The following is a 10,392-nucleotide window of genomic DNA, read 5'->3' as shown; positions in this document are numbered from 1 at the left end:
AAGGAAAAGAAACGCTCGGTCGCATAGGCGTACGTTAAAGTTTTATCGGGAAGACAGCAGCCTGCCGGACGATGAAGTTGTAATTAATCGGCCAGGAATTTTCACCAGGCACTGTTCGTTTAATAGCTTAAACTTTAACATTACAGTGGATGACCATGTAAAAACGGAAGACTTTCGTAAAGGGAAACGGTACGAATCATCGCGCCCGGTTCAGCGCGCAAAGCTCGCGAATCGTTGAGCAAACGAGCCGAATGTGTGTGAATTTGCGTGACACGCAAACAACGGTATATAGAGGCGCGACGGAGTTGCGTTGTAAATAAGAATTTCTCGAGGGTCGTGTCGCTGGACACGAGCCGCTGGTTCCTTTTCTCCCCGACAGTCTGTTGAACCTTTATATATTTTCGAGATCGATTTTTCCGTAAATGTATATCGAGAATGAATAATATGCGTACCTCCAATATCACGTACATTTACTATAACATACATGTATCGGATACTTGGAATTACTTCGCGTAACGTTCAACGCGTTTGAGACGGATTTGCGATAAAACCGACGCGTGATCTTCGACGTACGTGAGAAGTGTCGATTCAGTTTTCGTTTTATCGGATCGTATGTGATAATCTGAATCAAAAGCGAGAGAAGAAGGAGAGGGAGTAAGAAAAGACACAGAGACAATTGCGAACGGAAAAACTTAGCTTTTGTATCGAGTTACTTAATCATCGTGTATCGTTGTAAGTCGCATACCATAGTAGACAGGGTTTCCGTAAAGACGACACGAGTCAGTTCGTCGATCACTTGTTCGAGCCTCGAACTTGGAGCGCGTCCGAAGCTCAATGCTGCGTTTACCACGACGTCTCTCAAATGCCAAACTTTCGTAATAATCGACATTCTAAACCGTATCACGCGCAACCACGACGGTGATCACCGTTCTTGGCGAAGTAGAAAGGTTTCTGGATCGCGAGCGATCACCAGAGGCGACTAATTACTCTATCGTATCGATTACTATTGATTTTAGACACGTTCAATCGACGTTTAATCCCCGACGACATATAGCTCGCAATAATACTGATCTCATTAGATGTATAGCGTAGAGCAATTAAGGTTTCTACAGTGTGGCACACGCGTGACAGACACGCGACTACACGGTAGAAGGTTCCCCGGTAATTTCGCGAGAAACCTTGTTTCAACGTAGTCGTTGCATCCAATGGTTCCTTCTTTCTTGTTACCGTCTCGTTATCCATCCACGTTTCATTCGAATTTCGTTCACTTAGCGATCGATCCTGATATTAATCGACGTTAAAGACAGCGATCGAGCCGACTCTATATAGTTGATTTTGTATCGATTTAAAGTTAAAGTATCGTTAGGGCGTCGAGTCGATATTTGAAATCGTAGGATCACTTTGAAACGTTCGACTTACGAAGGTCTCGGATAGTAGAGATTTTTCATTAGCACCGTCCTTACGAATCATACAAGTATCTTCCCCCTCCCCTCCGTGATAAATATGTATTCGTGAACGTTTATCGCTTCGAAAGTCGATGGATTATTAAGAATATTATACGTCCGATGATTCTCTCTGCGTTTATTTATCGTTAATCGAGCCGATCGAAGAAAGGTGCTTTTGTGCAATAATTTTGCGAATAGTTCGTTTTGTCGCGCGATTGCGCAGTTTTGTTACGTGACTGGTTATAATACGCCACTCGCACAATGCGTTCCGTAAAGGTATTATCGATGAATATTTTTGTTAAGTCTCGTTAAATATCAACGAGGCTGCGCGTTAAGCGTCCTCGTTACGCGATCGAGATTATTTTTCCGCGAAAACGCTTCGACTTCGGTTCTACCACGATCGCGAGCGTTTTCCTTATGTAACTCGCAAGAGACACGAATGTTGTTTGTAAAGATTAAACGACTTGAAGCAATATGATTTTATTCCGGATAATCGAGTGCGCGTGCGCGCGACCATCTTCGAGATGGCTGGAAATATAAAGGGTATTGCCAAATTTAATTCACCCGCTGTTTATCTCGAATAAACGGTGGTCTCGTCTTCGCTGCTGCTGTTGCCGCTACTTCCTTCCTTTCGTCCGTCGACGAGTACTTGGCGGAACACCAAAGATAATTACCAAATTCGACGTTCAGTAAATTAATTTTGGAATACCTTGTATATTCTGTAATATAGTATATATTTGTATGGACGCAAATATATATGCTATGCAAACCAACACCTTGACTCCTAGCAATTCCACACTACACACGCAGCTGCCATGTACCACGCGGCTACGAGTCTCTCGGCTATTTTCCCATCGAATCGACGCGCCAATTTTACACGAGCTTCAGTTTCGCAGCTTGGCAGAAAAATTTCTTCAGACTTATCGTCGTTTCCTCTCCCGACCGAGTTCGCGGCAAATAAAGTTAAATAAACTACAGCTCGGTTCGATAACTACAGCTAGGAAAATAAACCGCAATCGGTATGCGTGTTTTCGCATTCGTCGCTGTTTTCCTCGAACTCGTCCCTGCTGGGCAGCCACGAAGTCATCCTGCTCGATCCGCCACGGTCTTCGTTTTTCAGGAAATTCTGCGCCGCCCTTATCACCGGCGAGATCTTGCACACGAGCAGCCTCACGCACGCGAAGCCTACCTCGTCGATCCTCTCGATCAATCGAACAGGCAGATTCTCGTCCCGAGCTTGCTCCACCAAACTTTGTATCTACGAACAAAATAATTCCCTGTCTCTGTTATCTCGTAGCTTTCCATTTCCGTTTCGTTTCTCGATTCAGGCCGACTCACTCTCTCGTTCTTGCTCTCGGTGATAAGTTTAGCTGGATTCCAAGACGAAACGTCACTTTCGTCTTCCAGACTCCTCGCAGGACTCTCTTTCGTGGCTTTCAGGTTGAACAACGCGCTTATCTGCGATCGATGCACTCGCCGTTACTCCATGTCCGCGTGCAAAGTGTCGAATACGTACCATCTGCGCGAGGAATATCACGCTGTTGACAGCGATCGCCGTGATCTTCTGCGAATCCAGTCCCAAGAGTCGAAAGAACGCCGACACGACGTTCGAAGGTCCAAAAGTTTCGCTTTTCTTCCCGTCCTCACCCTCGCCTCGTCTCTTCTCCTGATTACGGTCCAAGCTCTTCGCCACCAGATCAGCGATGTCCTTCGCGGTCTCCAGATAATTCGTAGCGTACTCCAGACCCGCTTTTATCTTGTCGAGAACACCTACGAAGCGTCGGAGCAATTAGCAAACCGGATGATTCGTCGTTAAACTCGAATACCGTGACTGACCATCGTCCTCCTGGCGTGAAGCGAGAGCAAAAGTCAGCATAGCGGAGACGCAAAAGGAGATGCAGAGAAACTTGCGCATTATAGCTCGGCTGAAGCTCTTCGAACACTGAAAATCGCACTCGACCTGGTTCTAGCGGACGTTGATTACCCATTTCCACGTTGTCGTCTCGTCACGTTCCTCTTCCTAGCTCGCGATGCGCGATGACCACGATCGAGACTCTTCTCGCTTTGTCGACCAAGCAGAAGAAACGAGACCTCGGGATTCGGAGGACAATCGTGCCTCGTTAACTCGTCGAGTTAGTAACAAACGAGCCTCGTTCGGGAAACATCGGTTGGTACCGAAACGTTCGCGAGATTTGCAATTTCGAAATTTCAAACAGACGAATACCCCGACGATGTGGTTCCTGTCGATATTTCTTCTCTTGGACGTTACACTGGCGAACCGAACGTCTTTCTACGATCAGGAAGTACTTTGTTTGAGCGAACTGCCGATGAGTGAATTGATCCAAATAAAGTCCTCCCTCGTGGGCGGAGAAGGTAAACGCTCCGGTTAACCTCTCGAGGGACCAGCTTTTCTCGTATCCAAGCACGATCTTGAATAATATAACAAACATAATTCTCGATAAATTTGCTCCAGTATATTCTCACGGGTAGTTAAGTTTATCGTCCAATGATGAATACGCGTGTACGTTGTATCTCTCGTAAAAATGGGAGGTAACTCTGTGTTCGTAGAGCTAATAAATTGCTGCCCGAAGTGGTTAAAAGGCGGGAAAGGAATGAAGGAAATTTACGTTCGTAGATGTTGTCGAGGATGACGAACGGGCCGAGGGAATATCCAGCAGAGCGCTTCCGTTGTCGTTACCTGTCGCCCAGGCCTTAAAGAGAACGAACAGGAAACCGATAAGACGATACGAGGATCATTCGGACGAGAAAGGGAAAGACACGAAAATTTCCAAGATTTTCCAATTATCGGTCACGGCGCTCTCGTTCCTCGCATTCGGTGGCTATCTGCTCACTCTTATAATAACAGGAATTCGTCAAAACGCAGCAACTACGAGCAATGGAAACGTTATAGTGCTCTCGGTGAGTCGACTTCTCGAATTACGCGATGAATAACAAAGTCCGAGAACGAAGCCGGTTCAAATGTTCTAGTTACAGAAAGGTCATTCGGGTTTCAGAACTTGCAGGCTTTGCAAAACTATAATCGTCCTAAACGAAACGTCCCGACCCTCGATCTTCCAGTAAACGACACGGAGATCGAGAAGCTGTACCGAGGATTGATCCTGCTGTCGAAATCGTACGCGATGTACAATTAATGTACAATTAACGATGCCTTTACACCACGTACGCTCGTGAAAGGGTAAATACGAAGCACACGTTCTCCGTTTAATGTCTCTCAATTTTCGCCGAGCGACTGAAATTTTTCCGCACGCGTGCCGATTACGGCAGACGAGGTGGTGCAGGTTGGAAAATGCGAGTTCCGTATCGTTGGATCGATCCGGCGATCGACGCGAAAATACGAGAGATTCGCGATAAAAATTTCCGATCTTGATCGACGGACTCAATTAGGGGTTCGCTTATCATGATTCGCCGGACTCTTGAAAATCCTAAAACCTAATAAAATCGAATAGAGGATCACGGTGTGTACATATCCCGAAGAATATTCTTAGCATGTGGGTAGAGGCTGCTTCAAACATGGCTCTTCAAATAAACACCTAAGTGACTGTATACTCCGAAAGTCTGCATGCAAAGATAACCATATGGCTTCCAGAGATATCATCAACCATACGTCTCTATGCTATTATTCCACAGATATGTATAACCCGAATAGCATATTTTCATGTATTTCTGGAACTTCATTTTTCCGCTACTTCTCGTTAACGGAGATTACCAATTGCGTTCGTAACTACTTCGTTTATACGATTCCCCGATGTAATCGTGTTAATTTAATGCTAGCGATAGCGGTTAATTAGTAGTAAATATAAAGAATATAATTTCCACGAAAGGGTCAGTTTAGAGTAATTGTAATCTATATAACAAATTATATTCGAATAAAGTACTAATTACGTCTAGCTGCGTCGCAGTGCTCTTTCCGTGTCACATTTTTATACGATTCCTAGGCTTAAACGCGTCAACGATTTATCTCGTTTTATCGGTTAAATATATTCTATAATATTTATTTTGGTTAAACGCAACGAAGCGGGAATACTACCGAGCAATGCTCCATCGAGACTGACATCAGACTCATCGTTCTTCAGGGACCAATCTTCTAAGAGCCACGCCTACAGCTCCCGTATGGACCAATCCCACAGACGAAATTGCAGCCAGCTCCGATGATTTTTTTTAAACCAAATTCCGTCCTGAACATGGCAGGAACTCGTTCACTCGTTCATTCCGATGCACTTCCGTGAAAGTCATTGTTTAACCCTTAACTATTTTCATTCGCGTCGCCAATCGATAATTCGATCGTCTTTCATTTGTAATCGTCGATGAGGAGCCGAATCATTGTCAAAAACACCGTGCCTACTTTTGATCATGACATAAACCGTGTGATCCAGTGGAGTGTACTTGTGCGTAATTTATTTGAGTTGCGATTTCGAGTGAACCGAGTTGTTGGAAAATGTCGAATTCGCCGAAAGTGTAAACCGATGACACACGCGGGCTGATGAAAATCTCGCTGCAGTGATTGGAAGGGAAAATTCCCCGCCGAAAAGAGAAATAAGAAATAAAAATTCCAAATTCGAAAAGATGAACGAAGTGAAAACTCGCGTTGTAGATGGCACGAATTGTTCGAAGCAATTAAAGTTTGGCGTAGAGCGTATACTCTCGGATGAAATTTCGTCGAAGAAGTCAGGTGAGAATAACCGGAAACAGCTGTCTATCGCGTATCTTCGAATCGTTCTCTTTATTTTCATTAATCGGCTCGATTCCGAGGGAAAAAAGTATTCGTTACTAAATGAAACGCGTGTTTCGCCTATGTGGTCAGCTTTTCAATAAATATGTGTGTTTCGAAAGATATACTTAGGCCGCTTCCGGTACAATTTTCCACGGTGCGGTGTCCTTGTCCCGGAAGTTGCGTCAGGTGCGAAGCCCTTCGACTTTGTCCCCCGTTCTCCTACATTCAAACCTCGATTTCTGGAAACTACGGGAGCACCAATCATGGAAACGGGGTGGTAGAAAATTATTCGAGCATCTATAGACCTGCTCCACTTCGACCTGTCCCCAGAGGTAAGAACAAAAGAAAAATATCTTTACTCTTAAACCGTTCTCCGTTTCGCGTCTGTCCGTAATCTCGAATGCTCGACTCGATCGAACCAGTTAATCCATCGTTTATCGACCTCATCAGCCCCTCGATCATTCTTGTCCTTTTAACGGAAATCATGCACGAGCTCCAGGGCCGATGAAACGAAGGTTACGTCATTAACAAATGTGACCATATGGACTACTCTGTCTTGTCTCCCGAATACTCGACAGCAAGTAGGGCAAAATATTTACGTGACAGTGTATTCTCGTGTTTCCTGTTCGTGTTTAAACGACATCTTAAGTGCCACCATTCGTTTATAGCCGATGTAAACAGCGGTTTCGTCGTACCCCTTCTCGGTTAGCTAAAGACTCGAAAACCTCCGCTCTCCCCACCGCTCTTTACCCTCTCTCGTCAAACGTTTACGCGTTATAAAAGTACCGGTGTAAAGGGACAAACGGAAAATTAAAATGGAAGCGCGTGACAGATTAATTCGTACTTTTAGCACCGAAACGACTGACAATACAGTATCGGAGGATTCATCAATAGAAGTTGCACTTTCAAACGGTAGCATAAAGTTCCCGAAATAAGTATGACCTTACTGACTGTTGGCCGTCCAATTCATACGGAGGATCGTACCAACCGGAGAGAGAACCACACTGTTTAAACTCGTACACATGTTGTATACTTCTGTAGGGCTGTAAATCAGCCAGAAGTACCCAATCTTGGAGGCCTCTTGTTCGGGATAGGATCTGTTGAAACAGACACCCATCCAGCTTAGACTACCGTTTACATCTTGTCACGTCTCCCTCTAATTTGTAATCCGCACTCTCGTCCCACCACAACGAATCCCCCGGCTTCTGTTTTATCAAACGGATCCTTCTCTTCCCGTGTTTGTCTAGACCTTTCAGGCATTTCAAAGCGTTCCCCGAGCTTTAGCCATTTCTTCGAAAATTTGCAGTACCGATATCGTCCCCCAGCACATCGACCAATCAATCGGAGACCAACACGAGGAGGAAAAGATCGTGGTCGAGGGCCGTGTTCAGCTCTTTGCAACGGAAAGGGTTGGAGAGGAGATTCTCTCTGCAAAAATACATCACGAAGCCCGATAGGCGACAACTCGCGGCCACTCTGGGCCTTACGGATGCACAGGTATCGACACTTACCGTTGTAAACCTTTTTCTCCGTATCCTAATTGCGCGAATCGGCGTTAATCGGATCTTGCGCGTTTAAAGCTCAAAGAAAAATCCGACAAAATTCTTACGGTATCTAAATTACGGCTAAATTAAGATTGCGAAGAAAATTTTGACGAATATAGCAAATTAGTTAGAATTCGTGCCTGGTCACAAGGAATAACCGAATTCGATCGGGGCTCTGCTATTTTCAGGTTAAGGTCTGGTTTCAAAATCGTCGAATGAAATGGCGGCACACGAAAGAGAGCGAAGACTGTGCTCTGACGAACTCTGATTCTCAGAAGGAATCGCCTAGGAAAGTGGTAAAGGACAGTGCAAAGAGTGCAACAACTGAAAAGACTGTTTCAGAGGACGAAGAGGATGTCGAGATCGAAGTTGACGTTTAAATTTGAAAATGTACATTATCCACGACACTCGATACGGCTTAGCTTGTAATTTGTAACGATAAATTTCTATGTTAAATAAAGTTTATACGTAAACAGATTTATACCGCCTCTTCGAATCTCGATACGCGCATACATATGTTACGCATGTGTGCATATTCGATCGCATTCAGAAGCTACTTGCAAACGCGATACTTGAATTTTTGTCACCAGTTGCCAGGACAATTAGGCTGTTATTTATTGCCACGAAGCAAAGTGTTGGTGGAGGATTGATAAACTGCGGTTAAAATGCAACGATTGTTGCCGAATTTAATGTCGATCTCTCGACAGTACTCGGTGATGAAGATATCGAAGCCTCTGGGAGCGACCGACGGCCAGAAATGTCTCGATACTGCCGGTATTATCCGTATACCTGTGCTCGAAAACCATTGCTGTCGTTAGGTTATTCCATAACCCATGTGTTTGCAGCTTCATCCGTGAGTCAATCTCGGGCAGCTTCTCTCATCAACGAGTCGTTACGCGCTGAAGCGATTCCTCTGCTGGATCAGTCTGCCACGGAAGTCTCACCGGCGGCATTCGAGGTGTCCACGATGAAGATCGATACTCAGATCGTCGGCGACAAATCGCCATTGCCGTTCGAAGAGGTTCCTGGCCCGGCGATTCTCAAGATTTGGGAGAAATATTGGAAATACGTGCCGCTCCTCGGTACGCAACTGCTTTCCAGTCTGCTAATCAACAGATTCACTCAGGGTACGATCCGTCGAAGTACCGATAGGCAGAAATCCGAAGAACGCGATTCGTCTCTTTCGCGTAGTAAAATCGTCTACAATGAATTTCGAGTAAATCGTACAAAACCGTAGAAAATTTGTTCGCTCGATGAAAGACCGTTTAAATGCAAAGTCTGCTTGCTCTTCGGATTTCTAATAAGTTAGGATAAATATAGCGAAAAAAGTTGCTCGAAAGAGAAGCTGAAAGATTTTCGGGGACGAACCATCGATGTCAATAGACACGACTCTGTTTACAATGGCTAATTGCATGTATCGCGTATAGGTTAGGTGCCATCCATGTACTCGCGTGTTTGCTGTGTAACGAGTGTCCGTGTGTGTCCGTGTGTGCCCGTGTGTAATCGTCGCGTAATCTTTCTTCTTGTCTTCTGTAGAATCGTCGTTGAGTGAACACGTATTCGTAAAACAAGTAATAAGTCCGTATACTTTTCCTCCTCGCAACCGAGGTATCATTCCGACAGAAGTAAATGACTATTAAGTTTCAAGTGAGTTACTTTCAGGACGACTGACGTGGAATCGGAATATCACGCCGTTAAAATATTTGTTCAACGAATACGGCTGCATCGTGAGGATCAATGGCCCTCTTTCCGGAGACATTGTCATGATTCACAGGTAAGCTCTTTAATTTTCCACCAACGAAACCTTGGCTCATCGTTGTTTTTCGTTCACGTAGACCTGAACACATAACGGAGGTCTTTAAACAGGAAGGAGACACGCCTGTACGAAGCGGAATCGACATTCTGCAACATTATCGACTGAACTATCGCAAATATCGTCTCGCAGGACCGTTCTCCGTGTTAGTAAAACTTTGCTAAATTTTCATACGCTCAAGATTTCGATGCATTAACCCAGAGATGTTATCCAGGCAAGGCACAGAATGGTTAGAAGTGAGGGAAAAGGTGGAACAGATCTTCAACGAAATTGCCTCGAGCTTTTTCGACAAAATCGACACGATCAGCGATGACCTTATTACTAGGATATATAAAATACGTAATAGGCAAAACGAGGCACGTTTCAATAGTCTTCAATAGACTTAGCAACCTTGACTTATTCGTATACCATAAACGATGTTTGCAGGTACCTTCGAGCTTTCACGAAGACATGATTCGTTGGGCCATGGACTGCTTCTGCGACCTGACGTTCAATAAGCGTCTCGGTTTCTTGGAGTCGGCAGGTTACAACTCGACGTCTGAACCGACGAGAATCATCAACGCCCTGACAACAGCTCACAAGTACATGAGCCGATGCGAAACTGGCTTCCAGGTGTGGCGATTCTTCTTGACTCCATTCGCCAAGAAGCTCTTCGACGCTTGCGACGTGCTCAATAAGTAAGTTCGCGTCTAGTACCTTGCGCAAAGCTCATTCCAACAAACTCGGTGAACGTTTCTTCCAGTGTCATAGCAAGACACGTTCGTCAAGCTCAAAACAAGCTGCGAGTTCGAAAAACGCACGCGGACAAGAGCTTAACGACCGACGACAGTTCGCCAATGTTGGAGAAGCTCCTGCTGA

General features: G+C 45.0%; 4 protein-coding genes across 4 annotated transcripts in view; 3 read left to right on the top strand and 1 right to left on the bottom strand.

Annotated features, from left to right (window-relative positions):
- Window positions 1-2,762: 2,762 nt before the first annotated feature.
- On the bottom strand, window positions 2,763-3,225 carry LOC108552542 (uncharacterized; the record flags this gene model as incomplete). The annotated part of the gene is made up of 1 exon (XM_017907152.1): window positions 2,763-3,225. A coding segment is annotated over one exon (390 nt), but the record flags the coding sequence as incomplete, so codon positions are not given.
- Window positions 3,226-3,666: 441 nt separating this feature from the next.
- Window positions 3,667-4,702, top strand: LOC108552550 (uncharacterized). Its single transcript, XM_017907161.1, has 3 exons — window positions 3,667-3,818; window positions 4,081-4,364; window positions 4,460-4,702. The coding sequence occupies exons 1-3, from the start codon at window positions 3,677-3,679 to the stop codon at window positions 4,595-4,597; spliced, it is 564 nt and encodes a 187-aa protein (XP_017762650.1). The 5' UTR covers window positions 3,667-3,676; the 3' UTR covers window positions 4,598-4,702.
- A 1,312-nt stretch (window positions 4,703-6,014) lies between these two features.
- Window positions 6,015-8,101, top strand: LOC108552549 (H2.0-like homeobox protein). Its single transcript, XM_017907160.1, has 4 exons — window positions 6,015-6,135; window positions 6,297-6,509; window positions 7,484-7,674; window positions 7,910-8,101. Exons 1-4 carry the CDS (start codon window positions 6,030-6,032, stop codon window positions 8,099-8,101), a joined length of 702 nt encoding a protein of 233 aa, XP_017762649.1. The 5' UTR covers window positions 6,015-6,029.
- Window positions 8,102-8,386: 285 nt separating this feature from the next.
- Window positions 8,387-10,392, top strand: part of LOC108552541 (probable cytochrome P450 12a5, mitochondrial) — a 4,511-nt gene continuing 2,505 nt past the window's right edge. The window contains 7 exon segments of the mRNA XM_017907151.1: window positions 8,387-8,486; window positions 8,489-8,848; window positions 9,384-9,495; window positions 9,557-9,679; window positions 9,749-9,890; window positions 9,961-10,211; window positions 10,277-10,387. Coding sequence (XP_017762640.1) covers window positions 8,387-8,486; window positions 8,489-8,848; window positions 9,384-9,495; window positions 9,557-9,679; window positions 9,749-9,890; window positions 9,961-10,211; window positions 10,277-10,387 — 1,199 coding nt within the window.

The sequence above is a fragment of the Eufriesea mexicana genome, unplaced genomic scaffold, assembly GCF_001483705.2.
Source record: "Eufriesea mexicana isolate 0111107269 unplaced genomic scaffold, ASM148370v2 scaffold7050, whole genome shotgun sequence".
Classification (NCBI taxonomy): Eukaryota; Metazoa; Arthropoda; class Insecta; order Hymenoptera; family Apidae; genus Eufriesea; species Eufriesea mexicana.
This window is presented reverse-complemented; position numbering and strand designations above follow the sequence as displayed.

Bases quoted from the DNA above. Each gene is read 5' to 3' on its own strand.
- LOC108552550 (XM_017907161.1), top strand. From the start codon at position 3,677: ATGTGGTTCCTGTCGATATTTCTTCTCTTGGACGTTACACTGGCGAAC. The intron at 3,819-4,080 runs GTAAACGCTCCG...TTACGTTCGTAG, and splicing joins CTCCCTCGTGGGCGGAGAAG to ATGTTGTCGAGGATGACGAA. The intron at 4,365-4,459 runs GTGAGTCGACTT...TTCGGGTTTCAG, and splicing joins GAAACGTTATAGTGCTCTCG to AACTTGCAGGCTTTGCAAAA.
- LOC108552549 (XM_017907160.1), top strand. From the start codon at position 6,030: ATGAACGAAGTGAAAACTCGCGTTGTAGATGGCACGAATTGTTCGAAG. The intron at 6,136-6,296 runs GTGAGAATAACC...GTGTTTCGAAAG, and splicing joins AATTTCGTCGAAGAAGTCAG to ATATACTTAGGCCGCTTCCG. The intron at 6,510-7,483 runs GTAAGAACAAAA...GAAAATTTGCAG, and splicing joins ACTTCGACCTGTCCCCAGAG to TACCGATATCGTCCCCCAGC.